The sequence below is a fragment of the Eulemur rufifrons genome, chromosome 18, assembly GCF_041146395.1.
Source record: "Eulemur rufifrons isolate Redbay chromosome 18, OSU_ERuf_1, whole genome shotgun sequence".
Lineage (NCBI taxonomy): Eukaryota > Metazoa > Chordata > Mammalia > Primates > Lemuridae > Eulemur > Eulemur rufifrons.
In genome coordinates, this window is record NC_091000.1 from 68,529,638 (window position 1) to 68,554,680 (window position 25,043).

At 43.4% G+C, this 25,043-nt stretch overlaps 1 protein-coding gene across 1 annotated transcript; it reads left to right on the top strand.

The window, feature by feature from the left end:
• Nucleotides 1-2,192: 2,192 nt before the first annotated feature.
• Nucleotides 2,193-14,927, top strand: SERPINB9 (serpin family B member 9). The gene is made up of 7 exons (XM_069493128.1): nucleotides 2,193-2,268; nucleotides 4,563-4,740; nucleotides 8,108-8,245; nucleotides 8,614-8,731; nucleotides 10,216-10,358; nucleotides 12,047-12,202; nucleotides 13,065-14,927. The coding sequence occupies exons 2-7, from the start codon at nucleotides 4,573-4,575 to the stop codon at nucleotides 13,464-13,466; spliced, it is 1,125 nt and encodes a 374-aa protein (XP_069349229.1). The 5' UTR covers nucleotides 2,193-2,268; nucleotides 4,563-4,572; the 3' UTR covers nucleotides 13,467-14,927.
• Nucleotides 14,928-25,043: the final 10,116 nt, after the last annotated feature.

Consider the following 25,043-nt stretch of genomic DNA (forward strand, 5'->3'; position numbering starts at 1 on the left):
TTGTAACTCCTTGGAAAGCCTCTTATAATCATTCTTTCCTTCTCAGTAGCTAGCAATTTAGAGTAGCTGAAATCTGTGGGAATGAACCTCTGCGGGCCAAAAATGTGACGTATTTGGGAACAATTCTTAAACTGACTAACTAGCTGTAATATAGTTTTGTGAATTTATTGCACTGATGCTGTAAAACCTGTACCTTGTGGTATATCTGTCCCTATTAAGTGTTATTTTCTCCCCCTTTAATACTGCTGTAAACAGTGGTACCAATTGTAGCATATGTTTGATTTTTTTAATGTTTCATGTGAAAACTACCTTAATTTTACATTTTTTCCTCATTGTAAATAAGCCCATCTTCCTACCCAGATTTTTTTGTGTATACATGTTCTACTGAATTCTACTGAATTCTACTGCATTTGCAGTTTTAATCCTGTATTATTTCTTCTACTTTGTTTTGTGTAAATGGGGAAAATAAAAAAAGCTGGGGAAAAAAAAAGTTAAATACAAAGTTACCATATGACCTGGCAATTCCATTCCTAGGTATGTACTCAAGATAAATCCAAAAGACATATGTCTACACATAAATTTGCACATGAATGTTCATAGCAGCATTATTCATAATATAAAAAGAACAAAAATAACCCAAATGTCCATCAATTGATGAATGGATAAAAAAGGATATACATACAATATTATGATGAATATTATTTAGTCATAAAAAGAAATGAAGTACTGATAAATGCTACTTTGAACCATCAAGAATGAACCTTGAAAACATGCTACGCAGAAGGAGGCAGTCACAAATCATATTGTATGATGCAATTTACATGAAACGGTCACATAAGAAAAATCCATGGAAACAAAATGGACTGGCAGTCCCCAGTGACTGGGAGGGGTGGAGGGAACAGAGAATAATTGCTGATGGGTATCACATTTCTTTTTGAAGTGATGAAAATGTTCTGGAGTTGGATGCTGGTGACAGCTGTACAGCTTTATAGGTATACTAACAAACACTGAATGGCGTGCTTTAGAAGGACAAATATTATGGTATGTGAATTGTATCTTAATAAAGGTGTTATTTTAAAAAATAAGCTAGGCACCCAGGGTGCAAGATTAATGATGCTCTGATTGTCAGGGTGGTGAGAATGCAGGGTTGGCACCTAAGAGTGTATCCGTCCTTAAAACTTTGTGGTTAGGCATCTGGCTGGCCTCCCCCCGGCTCTGAGCCTCCTGAGAATGCATTAACTATGGTTAATGTGGAACAGGAGGGGACATGTGCTGAGGGACAAGACTTCTGGGAAATGCTCCCCACTCCAGAAAGTCCCTTGGTCTGTTCTCTTCCTCTGGACATCATGGTGCTAACAAGAAATGCTTCCAATTGTTCCAGCCTGAGAATGGCACAGTGAGGGGAAGGGATGTGTGTGTGTGTGTGTGTGTGTGTGTGTGTGTGTTGGGGGGGGGTGTCTCAGATGACGTCATGAAATGCTGCACCAACTCCCTGAAGCGGTTTCTGCCTCTGAAACCCGGATAGAGGTCACCGTCTGGCTCGGTTCCGTCTCTGTCACTTTGCTGCGAGTGGTGGGGCTGCTCACACCAGCACCGCGGCCCACACACCCGGGTTGCAGAAGGGTTCGGGCACTGGGACTCGGGACGCCTGGGCTCTGTATCCGGGCCAGGACTAGTACTAACTAGCGGAGCAAATACTTCGGTGCTAACGGAATCCCTCCTGGACGTAGGACAAGAGGCGTGGAACGCAGACCCCGGACCTTCCTGCCTGTGTGTCACTCTACCTTCGCTTCTTGGGAGCGGAAAGGACCAGGTTCCAGGTTCTGTCCCCTCTGCCCCTTTCCTGGCAGCTAAGCCCTGGGGCCCGCAGGCTTCCGGCCTGTTTCTCTGCGCTGTCAGAGTCAGGACGCTTTCCCTTTCAGAATTCGGTGTCAGAGTCGTCCTGGCTGGGGGGAGCGCGCCTCTGCCAACCCCGCGTCCCGGGCGGTGGTCCCGTGTGCGCTCGTGGGTCTCAGCGGCGAGGCCCGGCTCGAGGGGACTGGGCGGGGGCGTCGGCGGGTTCGGCCCTGGGCGGGGAGGACACGGGAGGCCCTGGCCTCGTCGCCCCGCCCCGCCGACCCTCAGCGCGCAGCAGACAGGAAGACTGAAAATCCCCGGGGTTATAAAAGGCTTTAGAAACCCGCAGCGCTCAGTGAGGGCTCGGGTCCTGCGCCTCGGGGGCGGCGTCCAACCTTGGAGCGCGGCGACGGAGGCGAACGAAGGTGGCAGGTGGGGTGTCCCTGCGCAGGGCAGGGATGGGGCCGGGAGTGGCGAGCGTTAGGACCCGCAGGCGGACGCTGAGGGATGGACCGAGGACGGGAGCGTTAGCTCGGCTCGGGCAGCTGTCTCGGAGCAGAAATGGCCTGTTTCGCGCGGCGGCTGGTGGTGGCGCAGCCGGGCTGTGCCTCGGGCTGGCCCCGGAGCGGTGCCGCGCGGTCCCCGCGAGCCCCGGGCGCTGTCCCTACCCCCTGCCCTCTCCCGGCCTCGGTCCTCGCCCTGCAGTCCCGTCCCCACCTGCCGCCCCATTTTCTCACCGCTCCTCTCCCCTCAGGGATCCGCAGAAGGACGTCCGTCCTACCTCTTCCCTGTCCTTTAAATCACCCGTCTCCTGTTCCAAATCCGAGCGCTTCTTACCCATCCTGTCGCTCTCAGTAGCGCGGCCAAATTGAGGGAGCCCTGCTTGTTCCTGGCCACCCCTGCGAGGCCTAGAATGGACGTTGCCACACACAGCCCTTGCTGCAGCGCCCAGTCTGGTGGGGGCCACACGCACGGGGACAACAGTCGCGCTAGGGAGGTGTCGCGTGGGAGGGGGCCGGGGCTGCGATCGCTAGTGGAGCTGGGAAGGGGAGTGGGATTAACCCGGTGACGGAGGTGGGCCTTCTAAGTGGGATAAGCCGTGTTTGCAAAGGCTGCGAGATGACTTTGAAAGGGGTCAGGGCGGCCAGAGCTGGAGGCTGTGGGGGGGAGCGAGGCCTGGGCAGGGGCGGGCGCCTTGGCGAAGCCACTTCAATAAGGCGACTTTGAGACCATCCTTAGGGACAGGGGAGGTTCAGGGGAGCGGTAAAAGGATCAAGACACTGTTCTCCTCTCAGGATGCCGTGCGTGTGTGTGTGTGTGTGTGTGTGTGTCACTGTCTGTGTCTGGGGTGGGGTGGGGGGAGCCGGTTCTGTTTATTGTCCCAAGGCTTCTGCAGTGGTTTGGTTTGCAGTTTCCTGGGCACAGTGGGGAGTGGCTGCAGGGAGACCAGAGGCTCTGGAGGGAGCCTGCATGGTCCAGACTGGGCACAGGACCGGAACTGCACAGGTTGGAGAGAGACTTGGGGACAGGAGGCCTTGGTGATGGGTGTGGGGGGACGAGGGAGAGATGGGAAGGAGTCAGGGTGGCCTCCCAGGGTCTCAGGGGAGCAGCTGGGCGAGTGAGGGTCTCATTACCAAGGACACTGGGAACTGTGGTCTGGGGTGGTGGCAGGTGTGTGCTGGGTTTCAGGTAGGTGGCCAACAGACCTGCCCAGTTGCATTCACACGTTGCCTCCACTGGCTTCACAGCTGCTGCCTCCTTGTTCTCGCTGGTTTTACTGCCTCCCCTTTGACTGTTCCTGCTTGCCTTTCTGTTCTGGCATTCTACAGGGATGAGTCCCTTCCCCTCATGTGCAGTCTACTCTCATGGCTTTGGTGGTACTAATGAGTAAAGCTCTCAAACCCACGTTTCTGAGTTAGCAAGAACATTGAAGACAAAACAGAACGCAGCAAAAAAAAAAAAAAAAAAAAAAAACCCACACAGTTGTCCCAGCCCAACTTCCAATGTTTGAAGGTCACATGATGTCCGGAGGATAGTGATTTGATCTGATTTGGGTTCTGTGATGTCAACAGATGTGGGCCTGGGGCTGGGCTTTTCTCCTGGGAGGTGAGGGTTCTCATCAGGAGAGCAGACTGGCTCTCCCCCAGCTGTCACTGAGTGAGCAGCCATTGTGGGTGACAGACCCTTGCCTCAGAGCCATCTGTTTGAGTCTGATTCAGCATCTCAGTATCTTTTGTGTATCAGCTGACAAACAGGCCACAGCCTGGTGTCCATTTGAAAATCTCAGGAGGACTCCTCATAAATGCAGGCAAGAATAAGCACAGTGTTTCCGCCACCAGGCTGGAGAACCTAGACATTTATCACTCTGGGTTTCCTCCTCCTCTGGGAGGAGCTGGTCCTTATTGGAGAGGATGGGAGTTCGCTGCTCCCAGCTGTGTCGTGTGTGTGTGTGTGTGTGTGTGTGTGTGTGTGTCTGGCAGGCAAGCCAGTGCTGTTGATATCCTTGAAGCTTTCCAGCTGGTTTGATTTGCTACGGTCACTACACTTAGCTAATTACCTTAAAATTTGGATGGAGACCAACAGAAAATGGATTTTCCTCCAATTTGAAATATTTTGTGAGCTTTGACATGAAAACAAAAAAGTACAATTCCAAAATTGCCGCGTACTAAGTCAGTAACATTCAGGGATGTGTTGAAGCAGCATCTCTCTCTGTTCTTGGATTCCAGGACCTGCGTCATGGAAACTCTCGCTGAAGCAAATGGCACCTTTGCCATTAGCCTTTTAAAGATACTCTGTCAAGACAACCCTTCGCACAACGTGTTTTACTCTCCCATGAGCATCTCCTCTGCCCTGGCCATGGTCCTCCTGGGGGCAAAGGGAAACACTGCGGCCCAGATGGCCCAGGTAAGCTGGCCTGTTGCCCAGGAGGGGACTGGCCTGCACCGTGTGTCGATCACCAGCTTCACATTCATGCTCCAGAAGTGCTGAAGAAGGCGGGTGGCCATGGTGCCTGAGTGTGCACACACCAGTTCGAGGGAGATGGGACCAACTCGGAGAAGGGAGAATTTACTCCACTGAGATTTTTTTCTTTTTTGCAGGGTGGGAAGTTTCCTCAGTTAATAACCTGGAAAAGACTGTCCAAATTTTGTCCTAGCATTTCATCTTTGTTCAGGAAATGATCCTGGAAATGATTTGAAACATAAGTTGCTAAGATCTCTTTTTGGGAGAGACTTTGTAAGGAATACCTGTTTCACTTCATTTCTATACCCAGGCGCCTTCCTGGCTCAGCCAGGCAGAAACAGAAATATGCAAAGGAGGGGTCAGAGGCACGCCCTTCCTGACAGGCACAGACTGTGAATGCTCTGTTAGCTCGGCTTCCCCAACGTCCAGGGGACCTCTGGAAACGGTTCAGGCTCAGTCCCTGTCCTCAGGGGTTTCTAGAGAGGGTAGGAGACACCTGCCTGAGATGAAACCTAAAAGGTTGTGACATTGCTCAGCTTGGGCCCCTGAACACACCTTCATTGTAGGAGAGTTACTCATAGCGGCTTTTTGTTTCAGTATGACTTTCTTTTCCCTTGAGGGCCGTTTTCAATAATGATTACTCATTTTAATCAATTCCCAGCTCATTGTGTGAGAGAGTGAAGGGTTTATGTGTAGAGGGTGTCAACCTTAGTGACAAATGGAGAGAGGCTCTCTAAATGAAAAGAAGTTTATTTGGGATACAGCATTGCAATGGGAATATGCATGCCATAGTAAGCTATGGACATATTCAGGGAGTTAAAGGAAAATAGATTTTTAAAGGAAAAAATGAGGAGGATTACATAATTGTTTCGAAATTATTATTCTTGGCTACAAAGATCAATAACAAAGGTAATGTCAGTTGGAGGTTGGACAGGCAGTTCCTGGGCGGATGTCCTTGAAGTATTTTTTTGTGTAAGGTTGTGATGGCCTTTGGGAAAAGTTGTGGTTTTTACAGTCTTTTGTGAAGTTTTGTTATCAGGCACACAAGTGTGAGAACCCTCTCTTCATGGCCTTGCCTAGCTCTGTGTGTCAGGGGATTTTTTTGTTGTTGTGTTAACATTAGTGACACTATTTTGATTCTTTGAAGGTCTTTATGATTAAATATTTATGGTCTTTTTCTATGTTTTAGGCTCACTGATAAAGCCTTATAGGGAGCTTTTTTTTTTTGAGAGCACCAAAATTGGTTGCTTTCTGAGGTCTGATATTGAGAGCCCTCCACGCCCCCTAGATACTAACGAAACACTCAACGTGCTGAGCACATTCTACTTGTAACCTGAAGAGAAGTTCTAATAATAGCAGCAGAAATGCTTTAACAAATCATTTGTCTAACTTGATTACTTCTGTAAAGGAAAGAAAATAATTTGTTTTTCCTTCATTATATGAGCGGTAAGAGCCATTTTTTAAAAAATACAAAATATCTTAAAAGATGAAAGTAGAAGGGAGGAAAGAAATCCCTGTGGCTCCCCCACGCAGAGACAACCACCCTGATGATATAAAGCATTTTCTTCCAATCCTAGTTCCCCCCTTTTGGCTTTAGATTGTATACTTGGTGAGCATACTGTGTCTTTACTTCTATAAATGTTCTTTCAATTAATGTGAGGGTTCAATGAGACTACCCACGGTAAGTGCTCAACATATGTTAGCTATTAATAGTAACAGTGGCATTACAGGCTTAAGTGAAATTGATTTTAGCTTTCGTTTTTGTTCTATTTTTGACAGATTGTCCTACCAATAATCTATGAGCTTTATAAAATGAATTTAGTAGCTTTCTTTTTTCCCCTATGTTATAGAACAGTGTGCATTGCATGAGAAATATAAATTTCTTTAATATTAGAAAATATTAGAAACTGATTCTCTTAAAAGAGCATATCTTTTATGAAGTAGTTCTCCATTTTTTTGTTTCTTCATTGTCACTGTTATATTCATATTTTTGACTTTCGTTTGGTAATTTATAATACATACTTTGCTGAAAATAATTGTACATAGTTTCCATTATTTTAATATTTCCTTTGTATCCATTTCTGTAAGCTTTTTCATTTATAACTTTCCTTTGGGGTGCTTTTTCTTATTTTTCTTACATTTGATGGATGGTTGTCTAGTTCATGTGTATGTGTATTTTCTTTTAAAGAACAAGCTTTTGGATCCATTGACCCTTTTCTGTTTTTCCCTAAATTCCTTAGGGATTTTTCTGTGTCTTTTTGTACATCATGAGTTGGAAGTTTTATCGTTTTATTACCTAGGTAATATTAAAAACAACTAATGCTATGTTTTTACTTATTTTTGCCCTAAACCTTTGGTCTAATATATATCACTTCTATGTTGATTATTTTGTAAATCATATAGTTAGTATACTTAGAAGAATTATTAATTATTTAGAAGCATTATTTGTTTAGAAGAGCATTTTAGTTGTTACTTGGAAGAATTATTTATTTAGAAGGATTTTCAATAGTATTTAGAAGAGTGATTGCCACATTGTTGGTATTTTATTTAAAATATTATTGATTTCTAGTTACTATACTGAGATCAGAGAATATAACCTGTATAATTTCTGTATTGATGGAGACTTTTCTTATGGCCTAATATATGATGGATTATTTATTTATTTTTTATTTTAGCTTATTATGGGGGTACAAAAAGTTCAGGTTATATATATTGCCCCATGTACCACCCATATGATGGATTATTTTGAAATAGTAAGGTAAGATTTAAAAATATATACATATATTATCTTTCTAGTATGTGATTTTAATAACTATGTTTTAGTCTAATTATTAATCATTTTACTATTTTATACCCTTATTTTCTTTTGAAGAGTCCCATTATGATTGTATTTCTGCCCATTTTTGGTGCTTTTAACTGCATCTTTTTTAAAAAAAATAAATTTTGGAGGTAAGTTTCCCTCTATTTAGATCACATTTTTGCTTCCCTTGGGAGGCAGGGTTTTATCACAGCCCTTTTTTGGACCTCTCTCACCCTTGTCATTTTTGCCTGTGACTCATCTTTAAACAAGAGAGACCATGCAGGCAGAAATAGCCAGATCTTTTCCTCACCTGCTTTCTGTGTCCGCGCTGTCCTCTCCACCGCCCCAACAATGTCGCTTCTCTAGGATGCATGAAGTACTCCATTAAAATAAAAACAGCCTTCTTTCAAAAGAAAATTTTGTCAAATATTTGAGAAAAGATTGTGCTTGCGATTTTTTTCTGAGACCAAAGCACTATATTGATAATTTTTGAATTATTTTTCTCAACAGGTGCTTTCTTTAAACACAGATAAAGACATTCATCGGGGTTTCCAGTCACTTCTCACCGAAGTGAACAAGCCTGGCACCCAGTACTTGCTTAGAACGGCCAACAGGCTCTTTGGAGAGAAGACTTGTAAATTCCTTTCAGTAAGTGAATCAATAGAACAATAGAAGTTTATATTCAAAATGCCTGGTGCTACAGAGTCTGTGAGAAAGACTAGAGAAATTGAGAAATTCATGGTAAACTTTTTTTTTAAAAGACCACAATTGTATAATTATATCTTGTATTATTTAAAATGTGACTATTCCTGAAATTCATTTCCTGTTATTCAGGGCTCAGTATGTACCTGCTTACAAAGTCTGATATTTTAACATCTAGTAGACTAAAATATCACTTTTTAAGAGATACATATGTTCTTTTTATTTAAGAAAAGGATAGAATATTTAGAGTTTTGGGAAGCTTGCTGACATCTTGTTTAGCAATGCAGCCTCGCTGAACGCTTCTCTCCCTAAAGCCGTTTAAGGGATCCTGTCTCCAGTTCTATAACGCTGAGCTGAAGCAGCTTTCTTTTGTCAAAGCTGCAGAAGAGTCCAGGAGACACATCAACACTTGGGTCTCAAAAAAGACTGAAGGTCAGAATTACAAGTTATTCCACCCTCCTCCCCAGCCCCACCCCCACCTCTTCCTCCTTCATCTCCTCCTCCTCTTCTTCCTCCGCTTCAGCTGCCCTCCCCGCCCCTGGGATCTCACTGGTGTCTCTGCTGGTCAGAGTGCTGTTGGCTGTCTGGGTCTCATGGCATACCGAACCTTGGTGGACTCATAAAAGTTCTGATCAGATGCTCAGATTTTCAACAACAGAGATTTAATTTTGTCTATTCTGCCAGGACCAGAGAGTGGCTGAGACAAAGGTCAAAAGAAACCGAAGCCAGATTTCCAGTTTAATAACTTACATTAAAACACACTTTCACTGTCCTGTAACGTTCACATGTCGTGTGACTCCATCATCCCTGTGAGAAGGAGACTTATGGACATGCACTTGGGCCCCCTCTTCCTGGATTCTGTGGGGACCTCATCACTACCACCTTTACCCATTAAGGTTGCTTCTGCCTCCTTCATATCTTCCATTCCAGCTCCCTGAATTAGACTTCATACCTAGCTTGATTGGTCAACTACAGACCTTCTCTCAGGGCTGATCAGTTCCACAGACTGAAAGAAAACACCCTCTATTTGGGGTTGAAACTTATTTGTTCCTATTTCAGACAGTGACATGTTCTTACCTTGGCCCCCAAGATCAAGGACAGTCTGATGTTTGAACCATTCAGACTCTTCTGCACCAGTTATGCTTAGTGCCACTAGGAATATTTCTGTGAATAAATGAGATAGTAAAGAGTGAGAGGTAGTCTTCCTTTAAAGATTTAGCAATTATTTCCCTCATTTCATCTTGTAATCTTTAGCACTCATGCCTTCTTGAGACAGTGAATTAGCAGGGATGCTCTTAGTTTGTTGGAAAGGTACCACTTGATCTCCAGAGGAAGAAGTGGGTATCTTCACTTGCCCACATTCTCTTTTCCAGAGATGCCTTGTGCTTTGTTTAGATGATACAATAGTAATATCTCTTCCAGAGGCTTCCAGAAACTCTGTATAGGTCCACTGCCAACTTTCTCCCCTTTGAGCCATAGATTCTGGCTACCTCTGACTTGTCCATGTGTAGCCATAGTCTGTTAGAACTGGGCGTGACCACGGAGGGTTAGATCAAACCTCCATTTAATCGTGTGAGACAAATTGCACCCCTCCAGCCCATCTCTCATATCTTGCTTGTCTTGTTCTCTCCGTCCTGGTGTAGTTTTTCTATCCTCTCTGGTTTCCTTGAGTGACTTAGGAGTCTTTCACCATCCTCAACTTGGTGGGTGTTCCCAAGGTGTCAGTAATCATAAATACCACTTGTATGTGTTGTTTTTTATTTCTGTACATAACAACCCAAGCTCAGCAAACTTGAACACAGAATGTTTGATTCTCGACTAATAATCTAGGATCTGCCAATACATTGTATCACAGTTTATTAATCAGATTTTTATTAAAAAAAACAACTGAATGTAGTCTCTACTTTTCTTGAAAGGTAAAATTGAAGATTTGTTGCCGAGTAACTCAATTGATGCACAGACCAGGCTAGTTCTTGTCAACGCCATCTACTTCAAAGGAAGGTGGAACGAGCAATTTGACAAGACATGCACCAGAGAAATGCCTTTTAAAATAAACCAGGTGGGGGAAGCTTTAAAAAGTCATGCTAGTTTAATAAAGAAATTAAATGGAAAAGTTTAACCTTGTAAGTGCATAAATGACTGGTTAAAAATAATTTGAAACTTAACATATTTCTGAATGAATTTTTACACTCAGTAGAAAAAGTTGAAAGAATAAAAGATATTTGCTGCCTATAATTTTTTGCATTTCATCACTGCCCTTACTGCCTCTGGTAATTTCTCAGAAACCATTGCTGATACCTAGTTCTGGAAACTAAAGAGTCTCCTTTAAGCTCAAGTTGCCTGGCCAGAAAGCAAGAAAACAGGCACTGAGGTGGTGTGATATGCGGGTAGCGGGAGAGAATGTGAAGATACATTTCTTTATTCAGTTTTCTAAAAAACCAAAATTATTGATTTCAATTGCTAATTAAATTATTATCATTAATTCAGTACTTACAGGTGTCTAATAATAAAACTGAGTGACAAAGACCTTCGTCTTGACATCAAAGTAAAACTTCAATTAAGCCAAGCATTAGAATAGTTTCCCAAATCCTCCAGCCTCTAAAAAAAAATACCATTTTAATGCAATTAGAAAACTTGTACAAGTAACAACCTGCCCCCCCTTTTTAATAAGGTGTACTTTAGATAACTTTTAACAGAATCAGTTCTCTAGTTGCAAAGGTAGGGTGAGAAGGAAACTTTTTCTAACATTGATTTTGTAACTATTTTAATTTGTATAATAGATGGTCTATATCAATTTTTAAAAATTAATTTAATAAATGTACTACTTCAATTAACTTCTGCAATCATGTATTCTTCTGTATTTTTAAAAAATTATTTCCTTAGAGTATCAGAATTGAAACAATTGGGTTAAAATACATGAAGATATATGTGGTCCTTTATTCTGTCTGAGGGGATGTATCCATCTATACTACCCATCACACAACTGGGAAACTATAAATTTCATCCCAATTTATACAATTTTTTCTAATTAAATAAAAATAATTTACTTTTTAATTTCAAATTGTTTTCTTTATATATATTTGTTGAGCATATTTTATTTTTATTTTTATTTTTATTTATTTATTTATTTATTTATTTTTTTGAGACAGAGTCTCACTCTGTTGCCCAGGCTAGAGTGAGTGCCGTGGCGTCAGCCTAGCTCACAGCAACCTCAGACTCCTGGGCTCAAGGGATCCTCCTGTCTCAGCCTCCCGAGTAGTTGGGACTACAGGCATGCACCACCATGCCCGGCTAATTTTTTCTATATATATTTTTTAGCTGTCCGTATAATTTCTTTCTATTTTTAGTAGAGACAGGGTCTCGCTCTTGCTCAGGCTGGTCTCCAACTCCTGAGCTCAAACGATCCGCCCACCTCGGCCTCCCAGAGTGCTGGGATTACAGGCGTGAGCCACCGCGCCCGGCCTGTTGAGCGTATTTTAAATGAGGAAAATCTGCCCTCTTCCTCTGGAAATGCAGATCACATTTTATTTTGTAGAATGAACCTTTCCCAAGCTCGTACTGTGTCTGCTTACAGTGACGGCTTGGTGCTAGGAGGAGCGGGTGACATTTCTGTGTTAACTGCCGCACAAATGCGGTTTCCATCACGCGGGCCGTGGACACCCCTGGAGGCAACTGGCGCTCCTTGGGGAGCTCTCACCGCCTCTTTCGATGACGTGCTTTAACTCGTGCCCTGTGCGTCGCCATCAGGAGGAGCAGAGGCCCGTGCAGATGATGTTCCAGGAAGCCACGTTTAAGATCGCCCACGTGAGCGAGGCGCGCGCGCAGGTGCTGGAGCTGCCCTACGCGGGCGGGGAGCTGAGCCTGCTGGTGCTGCTGCCCGACGACGGCGTGGAGCTGGGCTCGGTGAGGCCGCCGGCTTGGGATCGGACTTGTGCTCAAGACCGACCTCTCCCAGTATTATCTGCCTGACCTGCGAAATCATTCACCTCGGCTTCCGGTTTCTCAGCGCTAGAATGGGGGTCTGGCAAACAGCAAAGTCTATAATGTGACCCGTTACTGTAATCATTATTATTAGCATTACACTTTAAAATCTAAAAAAAAAAAATCTCTAATCTGAAATGGAGAATCAGAAAGCCTTGACTTTGGACTTAGCACGGCTGGGAGGGGCGGATGGTGGCCCCAGGTGTGGTGTGAAGCCCAGGCTCTACTCTCCTGGCTTCCTGCCAGCCTGGATCCCCAGGGTGAGAGTCCCCATGCCCCAAATGGCAGGCAGTGCAGCACGGGACCTACTGTGCCTACCTCCCTAACTGTGACCTCTCTTCTCCAGAAACCACAGCAAAATCTCCCCTGGGGCAGATTCCCCTCCTGAGGTGACTCTTGCCAAAAGCCCTTTCTTTTCTAATCTTTTTCCTTACCAGCAATGGTTTATTGTCTTCAAGAATAAGCATAGTTTAAAAGAAAAAAAGCACAGTCATCTGGGCATTGACATTTGTCAGAATAAAAGATGTCTTGGAAGTTGTTGAGTAAGGCGAGGACAGTCACAGACTTCCCCCCTCTAGGCTGCCCGGTGTCCCCCTGCTTCTGGAGGCAGCTGTGTGTGGAATAGCACATGGGACAAGAAGGAGAGCTGGCCAGCTCCCTGGCAGATATGTGAACAGCCAACACCCATCTGCCTGGGGAGGAAGGGTAGTGGACGTGGGTGTGCCTATGCGCTTGTAGATGTGCCCTGCAGTCTGAATCTTAAAGTCTACTTCTGGTCTTTCAGGTGGAAAAAAATCTCACTTTTGAGAAATTCACAGCCTGGACCAAGCCAGACTCAATGGAGAGTACTGAAGTTGAAGTTTTCCTTCCAAAATTTAAACTACAAGAGTATTACAACATGGAATCTGTGCTTCAGCGTTTGGGAATGGTAGATGTCTTTCAACAGGGCAAGGCTGACTTGGCAATGTCGGTGGAGAGAGACCTGTGTCTGTCTAAGTTTGTGCACAAGAGTTTCCTGGAGGTGAATGAAGAAGGCACAGAGGCCGCGGCAGCCTCGGGCATGCTGGTCGTAGAGTGTTGCATGGAATCCGGACCGCGGTTCTGCGCTGACCACCCCTTCCTTTTCTTCATTCGCCACAACAAAGCCAACTGCCTTCTGTTCTGTGGCAGGTTCTCATCTCCATAAGGGGTGTGCACTCCATAAGGGGCGCACTTGCTGTGCACACGAGAGCTTCCCTCTTTAAGTGTCCCCAGGTCCCCCTCTACAGCTCCATGAGGTGGGCCTAGAAAGCTGAGTGCAAATGTGAGGGCAGAGTCCTCACTGTCTGACTTCATGCTCCACACTCCTGTGCGCGGACTGCTCATTTATGCCTCTTAGCCATGGTCTTGGAGTAATAGAACAGACCTTACTGCACTCTAAGTGGCACGCAGGGTGGGACTATAGATAGTCTGTATTTAGGATGTATCCCAAATAGCAGAGGATGGCATGCAAAGTTTTTCTAGAATTCCACTTGCAATTCATTTTAGTTCACTGTGCTTTCCTGGTACCTCAAAACTTGTTGCATACTTGTTTTAAGCTGACTGTCTCAATAGCTACAGGTGCTGCTAGATAGTACTACTATTTTATAGTTTTCCTGGTGCTTGGACTTTTAAAAAAGTTTCTTTAATGCACATTTATATTTTATCTTTGTTTGACTTTTACCAATCACCAAGTATGCGCCAAACACTGCATTAGGCACTTGGGGATGCAAAGGGGAAAAAGTCATGGTCTTTTGACACCTGGTTTTTAATATCTGTGCCCAACTTATACAGCTTTTATAATAACCAGATTGGACTAGTTAATGTCTTTAAACTTACCCTTTCAGGGATCACAACTTTCTTCATGTTATCATATTTCTCCACCTCTAACAGTAAAAATTTCTTTCAAACCTTAAAGCTCATGTCATATGCCTTATTTAAGAAATTTTTCATTTTCTCCATAACCAGATGCACATCTTTGAATTCTCCTTGCCCACAGAGGGCCCTTCTCTCACGGCAGTAGCTTTATTTACTAATTTTTCTGTGTATTTAGGAAAGTCCTCTCACGAGGCCGTATGTTCACCAAGCGTTGGGACTACACAGCTTACATACATAGGCCCACTATGTATAGCCCCACCCTGTGTGCCACTTACAGCGCAGTAATAAGTAAGTTGATCAGATATGAGCCATGTTACTTTTTTTTAGTAATTGGACATTACTGACTTTACTGGTTTTCTTTTTCAGAATCTTTTGTATTGAGGTGAAATTCGTATAACATTAAATTAACCATTTTAAAGTAAACAGTTCCATGGCATTTAGTATGTTAACAATGTTGTGCAGCCACCACCTTTGTCTAGTTCCAGAAAATTTTTGATCACGCCAAAAGGAAAGCCTGTACCCATCAAACAGTCACTCCCCATCCCCCCTCCCTCCAGCCCCAGTAATCACCAGTCTGCTTCACTGTCTCTATGGACGTCCCCATTGTGGGTAGTTCATATAAATTGAATCATATGTAACCTTTTGTGTCTGGCTGCTTTCATTTAGCTTCAGTTTTTGTGGTTCATTTAGGTTGTAGCTTGTATCAGTACTTCATTCCCTTTTATAGCTAAATAATTTTCTGTTATGTGGATGTAGCACAAATTGTTTACTCATCCATTGATGGGCATTTGGATTGTTTTGCCTTTTGGCTATTGTTATAGTGCTGCTATAAACATCTGTGTACATGTATTTGTCTGAATACCTGTCTTCTATCTTTTGGGTATATATCTAGGAGTGGAATTGTTGGGTCATATGGTAAATTCTATGTTTAACTTTTTGAGGAACAGCCAAACTGTTTCCCACAATTGCTGAACCATCTTACATTCTTACCAGCAATGTGTGAGAGTTCCAATTTCTCTCCATATCCTCACCAACACTTATTATTTTTCTTTTCTTTTTTTTAAAAAAATATATTATGGCCATCCTAGTAAGTGTACAGTGGTATCTCATTGTGTTTTTTACTAGCATTTCCTATGTAGGGGTTAGAAAGTACGATACAAACCAGATGAGACATCCAATCTCACGGATAGGTGATGCTGAGTGAAAAAAGACATGGCAGTGGGTACACAGTCAGCACCTTTTATGTAAATTATGAACATCTGAAACATTATGTATTATACAAAGATACACACCAGTTGCATTCGTTTATTATTGGTGAAAGCTTTTTCATGTGTTCATTGGTTCTTGAATTTCCTCTTCTATGAATTTTCCACACACCTACTTTTCTGTTTGGTTGTTCATTTTATTAATTTTTACATATCTCTTTGCCTATTAAGGATATTATCCCCCTCTCTGTTATATTTTTCACTCATTCTGTTACTGGCTTTTAAATTTTGTTACGATGTTTTGTTGTTGATAAATGGGTTTTTTTCCTCCCCTATAGTCAAATTTAGATTTTCCCTTTGTGATTTCTGACACTGCTTTCATTCTTAGAAGTACTTTCCCATTGAGAAACTAGTTAAGTCGTCAGTTATTTTTTATTCTAAACTTTTATTTTCATAAATGATTTAACTATTTCATCCATGTGGAATTTGTTTTTGCATTATTGACATTCAGGAGAAAACATAATTTGTTTTATTTACAAATAGCCAATCTTTGGACATCATTTGTAAAATAATATGTTTTCCCCAGAGTTCATACCTATTTTTTCATCTTTATTCTTCCAGATGAACTTTAGAATAATTTTTCAATACCAAAAATTTTTTTAACTGGGATTTTTTTGTTGGGGGAGGGGTTAGCGTGACATTAAGCAAAAAATTACTTGGGTAAATTGATCTATTTACAATGTTTAGTTTTCTCATTCAGGAAAATGAGAGTAGTCTCCATTTATTCAAATCCTTTTAAATATGTTTTTATTAAAACATCTTTTGAATATTTTTTTGTAATCCCCACACAATTTCTGTTTTTCTCAGTATGGTTATTTCTAAATTTTATTGTCATTGTAACAATTGTAACCAAGAGCATTTCCCCCTGCCTGGTTATGGTAGCATATAAGTAAACCTCTGAAATTTATGCATTTATCCCTTGTATGACCAATTTGGTGTACTCTTTTAGTAGCTTAAGAGTTTTCAATAAATTCTCTTGGGGTTTTTGCTATATGGTTACATGATAGGCAAATGATCTTAGATATGTAACTATCTGTACAAATAAGAGAGAACATCCTTCTAATTACTACACCTCTTGTTTCTGTTTTCTGTTTGTTTGTTTGTTTTGTCTTTGTCCTTGTTGCATTACCAGGCATTCCGAGACAGGGTGTGCGATCAGGCTGGGTATTCCTGTGCCGTTCTTTGCTGTAATTTAGGTTGCTAATATCCAGTGTTGGTGCGCACATGAGAAAATGAGCACTCTGACACTGTGTGGGAGTGTGGATTAAGGCTTTTGGGGGGAATTGATCAGAGTCTTTCAATTTTAAGTGAACATTCCTTTTGGACTGGTGTTTGCACTTTTAAGTGTCTGATCTACAGAAATATTTGTATACATGCTTAGGTATATTCCAAGTTTTTCTCTGCAGCATTTAAAAAAATATATAAATATAATATGTAATATAATAATATAAAATATAAGGCAGTTTTACAGAGTTATTTTTATTTTTTTATAATAATGGTGGTAAAATATATAAAATTTACCATCTTAACCATTTCTAAGTGTACAGTTAGCATTATTTTTGAATAGCAAAAAAGGAAACGAAAGGAAGAAGGAAGGATGAAAAGAAGGCAGGGAGGGAGGGAGAGAGAGAAAAAAAGAAAATGAAGAGGAATTAGTTCAGTTTTATTTTTCCCTCAGTAGGAGAAAAAATTAATTTATATCATGAAATACTAACTATGCAGAAGTTTTTAAAAAAATTTATGCCTACATATACTTCTGTAAAAGATTATAAAAACAAATTAAGTGAAAAATGTAACTTGGAATACAATGTGTATAATGTGATCTCATCCATGTGTACAAAAGCCTGTATATGTAAATTTATGTATGCAAATTCCTGGGGAAAGGTTTAAAAAGGGTACACCCTTCACTGCTAACAGAGGTTATCTCAGGCATACATTTGGGGAAGGGGATGTAGGAGGAAAACTTCCATTTTTTTGGTGTGTTTCTGTAACATTTAAATTTTTAACAAGGAAAATCTAATTATGTAATCTGCACATAATTTAAAGAAAGCAGAATTCCAGGATACAACCATATGTATAATACTGAGTGGCACGGTATTAAAATTGAAATAAAATTCATATAAACAGTTTTTCAAAATATTTTTTTATCCTTGGTATTTAAAAGAGTTTTTAATGACAATGGCAGTTGAACATTGACCTTCCTTTTTCTGCAAGTTAGGCTTATTTCCATATTTTCCTATATTTAAGAGCCATCTTTATTTTCTGTTTTGTGAACTGACTTCAAATAATTTGGCCATATTTTTTCTCTAGGGTTGTAGATCTATTATGTATGAATGAGTAGGAGCATTTTAGATATTAAAGAAATTGAATCAATTATGGAGGCACGCGCCCGTAGTCCCAGCTACTCTGGAGGCTGAGGCAGGAGAAACCCTTGAACCCAGGAGTTCGGGGCTTTAGTATGCTATGGTAGCACTTGTGAATAGCTACTGCACTCCAGCCTGGACAACATAGCAAGACCCCATCTCTAAAAAGAAAAAAGAAATTCTCCATTTGTCTATGAAATGAATTATAAATATGTTCCTAGTTTGATTAATATTTACCTTATTTATGGTGTTTTCACCATGTAAAATTAAGAGTTTTATGCATTCAAATGTATCAATCTTTTAAATTCCAAGTTTTGTGAATGCTTATTCCTTACTCGGACAACTCTAATGTGGTTTGTGCTTCACATTGCATTAAATGATCACCAACACCCCAACCTCCTTGTTCCTAAATTCAATAAGAACTGATTTCTCAGCCATATTTGACACTGTTGGAGACTTCTTCCTCAGAGTATGTTTTGCCTTGGTCCTGCCTCATCTTCCCCCTTCCTGGCCTCTGTTGCTCAGTTTCATTGTCTCACTCTTTCCCCTGTCCATTCTTTAAATGTTGCTGTCTCTTGCAGGGCTGGCCTGGGTCTGCACCCAAGCTGGCCCTGTTCCTACGGTGGCCTGCTTGCCAGCCAGAGCTGATGAACTTCAGGTCAGGCTGTTCAGCTGGGATCTCCCTCTTGAGCTCCAGACCCACTTCCCTAGTTGCCCACTCCAGCCCTCCAAGTACCCAAGAACCTCTCTCAACATACCTATCCAAAGCTAAGATCACTGCCCACCTTCCCAACCCTCCTTTCATTTTCAGCTTTAGGACTGGATTCACCAAAGCAGGAATCAGATTCACTTCATCAGCTCTGCATACTGGGCGCCTAGCCCTAGTCTGGTACTCTTTATGAATTATCAGTTGCATTAAATTGAAAGGCAAGAAAATCCACGAAGTTATCCAAGCTGGACAACAGGACACCTTCTTCCCTTTGTCCCTTAATCATGTAAATTTTGATGCTGCCTACAGGCTACCTACAGGAACCACTCAGCTGAATCCAGCAGGAGCATCCTCACTTGTCTTCCTTCCTCTTTTTGCCTCCTCCAACCCATTCTCTCCACATTTCAGGCAGAGAGGTCTTTCCTAAAAGTACATCTGGGTAATGCTAGCCGCTGCAACATAAACCCACAGTTTCAGTAGCTTAACACAATAGAAACCTATTTCTTTCTCACATAAAGTCAAAAATGGTTGTTCTAAGTGGTGATTCAGAGACCTTGGATCTTTGCACCTTGAGTACCGCCTTCTAAGGATGCTTCCCAAGAAGAAAGAGCCTGGAAGGCTGTGCATGGAGATGGCCCACATTACATCTGCCTGCATGCCACTGGCAAGACCCCAGTCTGAGGGCCACACCTGACTGCAAGGAGCCTAGACCATGTGGTCCAGCTGCATGCCCAGGGAGGAGAGGACATGGGTCTTGTGATCAGCTCTGGTAGTTTCCCATTGCTTTGATGATAAAGATTAAACTCCTCTCTTTATAAGAGCTAACAAGGCACTTACTGATTTAACCGCCTCCCCTCTCCCTTCATTGCCATTACTCCATAGCAACCCTCAACTCCAGCCTACTGAACTATTTGGAATGTCCTGATTATTCTCAGGTATTCTATACCTCTGGAGCTTTCCACTTTCCACCTTCTACCTACAAGCCCCTTCCTTTTGTAAAAGAAAACAAAAATCTCAGGACCACCTCCTCCCTGCCAACTCCTTATGTAAAAGGGAAGTCCAAGCCTGGGGGCTGAGTCATGCAACACCGGCTTCCAAATGAATCGCTGAACAAAAGGGAGATGTTGCTGGTTAAGGGGGCGACCAGGCTGGATCATCAAACACAGGGCTGGGGAACTTGCATGAGGTTGTAGAGGGAGGGAGGTGTCAGCTTTGAAGTCATCACATGTAGAGGTGGGGTTCTGTTGGCGGCTGCGGGCTGGGCCGTCATGCTTCTTTATGCATCACATGTATCATTAGCATGTTAAATCTTCACCCCTGGCTGTGATTTTTAGCATTAAAATGAGATTATAATGAGGAGAAAGTGAGGGTGAGGTCAGTATGGGAGTCTGTTTGGCTTGTGGTTAGAAGTGGATAGGTGTGGGTTCTTTGCAGCCAGGGTCCTCATCAGCTGGTGTCAGCATCGTGCTTCAGTGGTCTTGGAAGACCTCACTCAAGAGACAGACGGTTTGGCCCCTCCTTGTACATGCATGGGCTGATCCAGTGGCCGGGAGGTCATTTGTTTTTTGCTTTTCCACAGCTAATCAGGCTGGGTCGTGCTGTCCCCATGTTGCCTCCCTTGGTCAGAAGTGACGAAGCACTACCCCAGACTGTCTCCGAGGGAACCTTGAGGTATCCAGGCAACACACAAATGTCAGGGTGGCAGAAAGGACAGAGGATGAGGTCTTTAATTTTTATGTTGTTTTGTGTTGTTACCAGGATTTCCACGACTATTTCTACCATATATAAATTGGTAAATTATTTAGTAAAGAAAAGTACTTCATTATTCTGGGAGACAAAAGCTTTAGAGCAATAGTTACCAGCAAATGAATTTTTCTTTAGTTATCTCTATACTTAGCTATAAAATAGTCACAGGCGTCATAGCTCAGGGCATAGCAGCCAAAGAATCACTGGTATTTCAGGGAGTTTCCTCCAGTTCAATTTAGTTTAATAAACATCCAAATGATGACTTTGACCTATACACTGAGGCTACAAAGACAGGAAAAAAAAAAATCCTGCCCCATAAGACCTTTGGCTCCCATGACAACTGGGTGTCAGTGGATGGAGCCACCTCCCTTCCCTGGGGGAGCAGAGAGGAGCCTCCTGGGGGAGAGGGAATGCAGTAGGGCCTTCCTCCTAAGGGGTGTGTTTTAAGGATTAAATCCATGAATGTATCTTGAGTCCTTGGTGCAATGCCTGGGACAGGATAGGTCCCACCAAAGTTGGATGTTGGCATAACCCCCGATACCCCGCTTTTTGCAGCTGTCTACACCGCCTTGCTAGTCAGACAAGGGTGCAACGTTCCTCCCCCACCCCCCAACCTCACTTCTGGATTCCTACCCCTGGAGTGGCAGGTTCTCTTCTTTCTTCTATTCCTCCAGTCCTGAAGAAAAGCTTTGTAAAAAGTCCTTATAAAGCTAGATGTAGCTATAATTTCAGTATATCCAACCTGTTTACTTATGGTGTAAACATTTCTCTATTTTATCAAACTATTTCATACTGTTATTCTGTCTGCTCCTAACTTCTTTTAAAAAGAATTATCATTGGCTTTCTTGCAGGGACAGCAGCCAGGACAAACTCTCTAAACTCTATATTGTTAAGAATAGTTTCAAACACGCAGTGAAAATGAACTACTGTTGGGTAACGATAGCAAATCTACATTGATTTGACTTCTAGGCACAATCCCCTTAATACAATCTGAAAAATTGGTCCTCAGTTCTTTATGTGTTATCACAGCTTGTGTCTAAGTATTACTTAGACCTATTTTCTTTTTTTGTTTTAAAAGACAAAATTGTAGAAGCATTCTCTGCCAATTAAGTTGATTTATTGACAAAACTGGTCCTCGTCAGTGCTTCAGAGGAAAGTGATCTAAGAAGTTTGATTAAAAACTTACAGAAAAAAAGTCTTTTAAAATTATCAAGGTAAGGCTATGTCTACCTGTGCAGAAACTTCTTGAAACATTGGGACAATGTCATGGGCTGAATTGTGTTGTTCCCCATGCCGCCCACCCTAAGTCCTAGATTAAGGTCCTAACCCATAACCTCAGAGTGTGATAGTATTTGGAAACAGAGTCTTTACAGAGATAATTAAGGCAAAATGAGGTCATTAGGGCGGGCCTAGTCCAATATGGCTAGTGTCCTTATAAAAAGGCAAAATTTGGACACAGACACATACAGAGGGAAGACACTGCAAAGACACAGAGAGAAGACAGTCATCCACAAGTGAAGGAGAGAGGCCTGGAACAGGTTTTCCTTGAGTCCCGAGAAGGAACCAACCCTGCTGACACCTTGATCTTGGACTTCTAACCCCCAGAACTGTGAGTACATTTCTGTTGTTTAAGCCATCCAGCCTGCGGTCCTTGGTTATAGCAGCCTTAGAAAACAAATACAAATATCAAGAATCAGTCATTTCTTTTGGGTTGTCTAATGCAAATGAGTGCCTAAATCCCGTAGGTGGTTTTCTCTTTAGCTGCATCATATGAACCATTCTGAGTCAAGTTTACATTTTTAATAAGTTAAAACCTTTTGCCTTCCCCTTTCCATCATCTGGTTGTGGTCATCTGATTTCCATGTCATCTGTTCCCTTTTAGAATGAGAAAAAACTGGTTCAGACAATGTGTCGGCACGCTTGGGTTCCCACGTTCCAAACATGCTTGGTGTCATGCTCCGTGCACCCACATCTAAGACATTGCCTTCTTGCCACCTGTTTGTGGGGATTAAAGATAATTTTAAAATTAAATGGACTTAAGTAGTGGCCAAGCCAGGCCAACTCATTTCCTGAGATGTAGGATCCTGCCTTTGGGACCACCTCATTTGTCTGCACAGATCTGGAGGTGGGTAACTCTGCAGCACTTCGATCCTCTGGTGACACCCGAAGCATTGTTGACAGCACCTTTAATTCAGATGAACTCGACGCAGATGTCGTGGTACTCCTATGTGCTAGTGCTATGGGAAACAAGGATCACGAGAACCTGTTCCCGGTCTCCGAGGAGTTCACAGTCTACTTTGAAAGAAAAAGTAGACTGTAAGTCTATCTTTAACAGGAGATAGAACACAGTAACAAAATAGGTGTGGAGAGCACTTTTGCAATTTAAAAAGCACTTTAAGTCCATTTGAATATTTGGTTTTTTCCAGCTTTATTGGGGGATATTTGAGAAATAAAAATTGTATATATGTGCAGTGCACAGTGTGATGTTTTTGATACATGTCTTAGTCCACTTTGTGCTGCTGTAACAGGACACCACAGACTGGATAATTTATAAAGAACAGAAATTTATTTCCTCACAGTGCTGGAGCTGGGCAGTCCCAGACTGAGAGGCTGGCTTCTGGCCAGGGTCGTCTGGCCGCCTCATCCCCGAGGAAAAGACAGGAGAGGGTGAGAGAGACAAAAGGGGCCGAACTGGTCCTTTTACAGGGCACCCACTCCCGGGATAAGGGCATCAATCCATTCATGAGGGCAGAGCCTTCATGGCCTATCCTCTTAAGGGCCCCAGCTCTTAATAATGTTACAATGACAATTAAATTTCAACATGAGTTTGAAAGGAGACAACCATTCAGGCCACAGCAATATGCAGATACATCATGAAATGATACCACAGTCAAGCTAATCCACATACGCAGCACCTCGTGTGTGTGTGTGTGTGTGTCTGTGTGTGCGCCAGCGTGTGTGTTGAGAACACGTAAGATCTACTCTCTTAGCATTGCAGGCGTACAATACATTATTATTAACTGTAGTCACCATGCTGTGCATTAGATCTCCAGAATCTACTCACCCTGAGAAACTGAGATTTTGTACACTTTGACCAACATTTCCCCACATCCCAGCCCCTGGCAATCACCGTTCCAGTCTCTGTTTCTACGAGTTGGACTGCTTCCCATTCCAGATCTGAGTGAGGTCATGCAGTGCGTCTTTCCGTGCCTGGCTTATTTCACTGAGCATAATGTCCTCCAGGTTCATCCATGTTGTTGTCACAAATAACAGGATTTCCTTCTGTGAAGGCTGAATAGTCTCCCACCGCGTGTATGCACACCACGCTTTCTTCATCCGCTCACGCACTGGCCGTCGCCCGCGTCGTTGCGTCCCGGCTCCCGTGCGCGGTGCGGCGGGACAGCGGCTGTCTGTCAACATGCCGACCTCATTTCCTGTGAGCACACACCCGCAAGTGGAGTTGCTCGATCATACGGTGGACCTATTCTGACTGTTCTTCGGGACTCCCATGCCGTTTCCCGCCACGCTGTGCCGACTGACGTGCCCACCAGCAGTGTGCTGGGTTCCCTTTTCCCTACCCCCTCGCCAACACTCGCCATCTCGATGATTTGGCTTTTATTTCTTCATACTTATTTGATTTTTATAACATCCCGAACTAAGCCCCAGGCAAGGCAGAAGCCATTAGCTTCCATTCACCCGTGAGGAACTGAGGACAAAAAGGTTAGGCACTCGCCTGAGATTTCGCTGGACACTCGCCTGAGCGCGCGCAGACGGTAAGCGACAGAGAGCCGGGACTTGGGTTCAGACGGTAAGCGACAGAGAGCCGGGACTTGGGTTCAGGCGTCTGATTACACGGAGGGTAAACAAGAGGAAGAGGAGTGAGTTAGACTCGGCAACTCCGGCTGCCCAGCTGACATCTGGGAGAGGGTGCGAGGGCGCTAAGTCACGGCACCCGCAGGAGCAGAGGCGTGGAGAGGGACCCGCGCGACAGTCGCAGAAGGGACCGGCTGTGGACGCTGGGGCCGGGTGGCTGGGCCGGAGCCCTGCTGAAGCTGAGGGGCTCTTGTCCCCAGCGCCGCTGTGTGTGGCCAGGGGGTAACCGATCTCCTTGGGGGCTAGGCCACTTTAATTTTTTTCTTGTCTTCCCAGAACCTGCCCTGGCATCTGGCACTTAGTTCAAAAAGCACATGACAAATGTTTGTTGTACAACCAGCGGAAGCTCTGGCCAGAGAAGCGGCCGGAAGGAGGTTAGGGTGTGGGGGAAGGGGCGAGGTGGGTCTGAACCAGAAGCGGGGTCACGGGAGAGGAAAACTCATGTCAGAGAACTGGAATGTGCTCTGTTGCCCAAGAAGATATAGTGTATTTTGACAAGGAAGCTGCCTGCCGCCAACTGAAGAAAACAAAATGAAACCAAATTATATTTTGCAGGCCTTGAGGCAGAACTCTCTTTTTCTAGTTTACGATAAAAGAAAGAAGGAAAGAAAAAAAGCGGGGGAGGAAGGGTGGAGAACCAGAGGACAGCTGAGCCCTCTGAAGGGGAGCGTCTCATACCTGCTCTCTCCTCCCACTTCAAGGGCTTAATTCTGTGCTGTTTTCTCTATATACCCCATGAAAACAGGAAAATAGTTTGTAGCTTATTCTAAACTTGTTTACACCTGTTGCTTTATGTCTCAGACACCTTTCCTCAGGAAGGCCCACCTCCGCCCTGGCCACGTGTCCCCACTACCCTGGGCCTCCCGCACATAAATCTGGCCATCTCTGCTCTATGTCTGTGTTGACGTGAA

Bases quoted from the DNA above. Each gene is read 5' to 3' on its own strand.
- SERPINB9 (XM_069493128.1), top strand. From the start codon at position 4,573: ATGGAAACTCTCGCTGAAGCAAATGGCACCTTTGCCATTAGCCTTTTA. The intron at 8,732-10,215 runs GTCAGAATTACA...TTTTCTTGAAAG, and splicing joins GGTCTCAAAAAAGACTGAAG to GTAAAATTGAAGATTTGTTG. The intron at 12,203-13,064 runs GTGAGGCCGCCG...CTGGTCTTTCAG, and splicing joins ACGGCGTGGAGCTGGGCTCG to GTGGAAAAAAATCTCACTTT.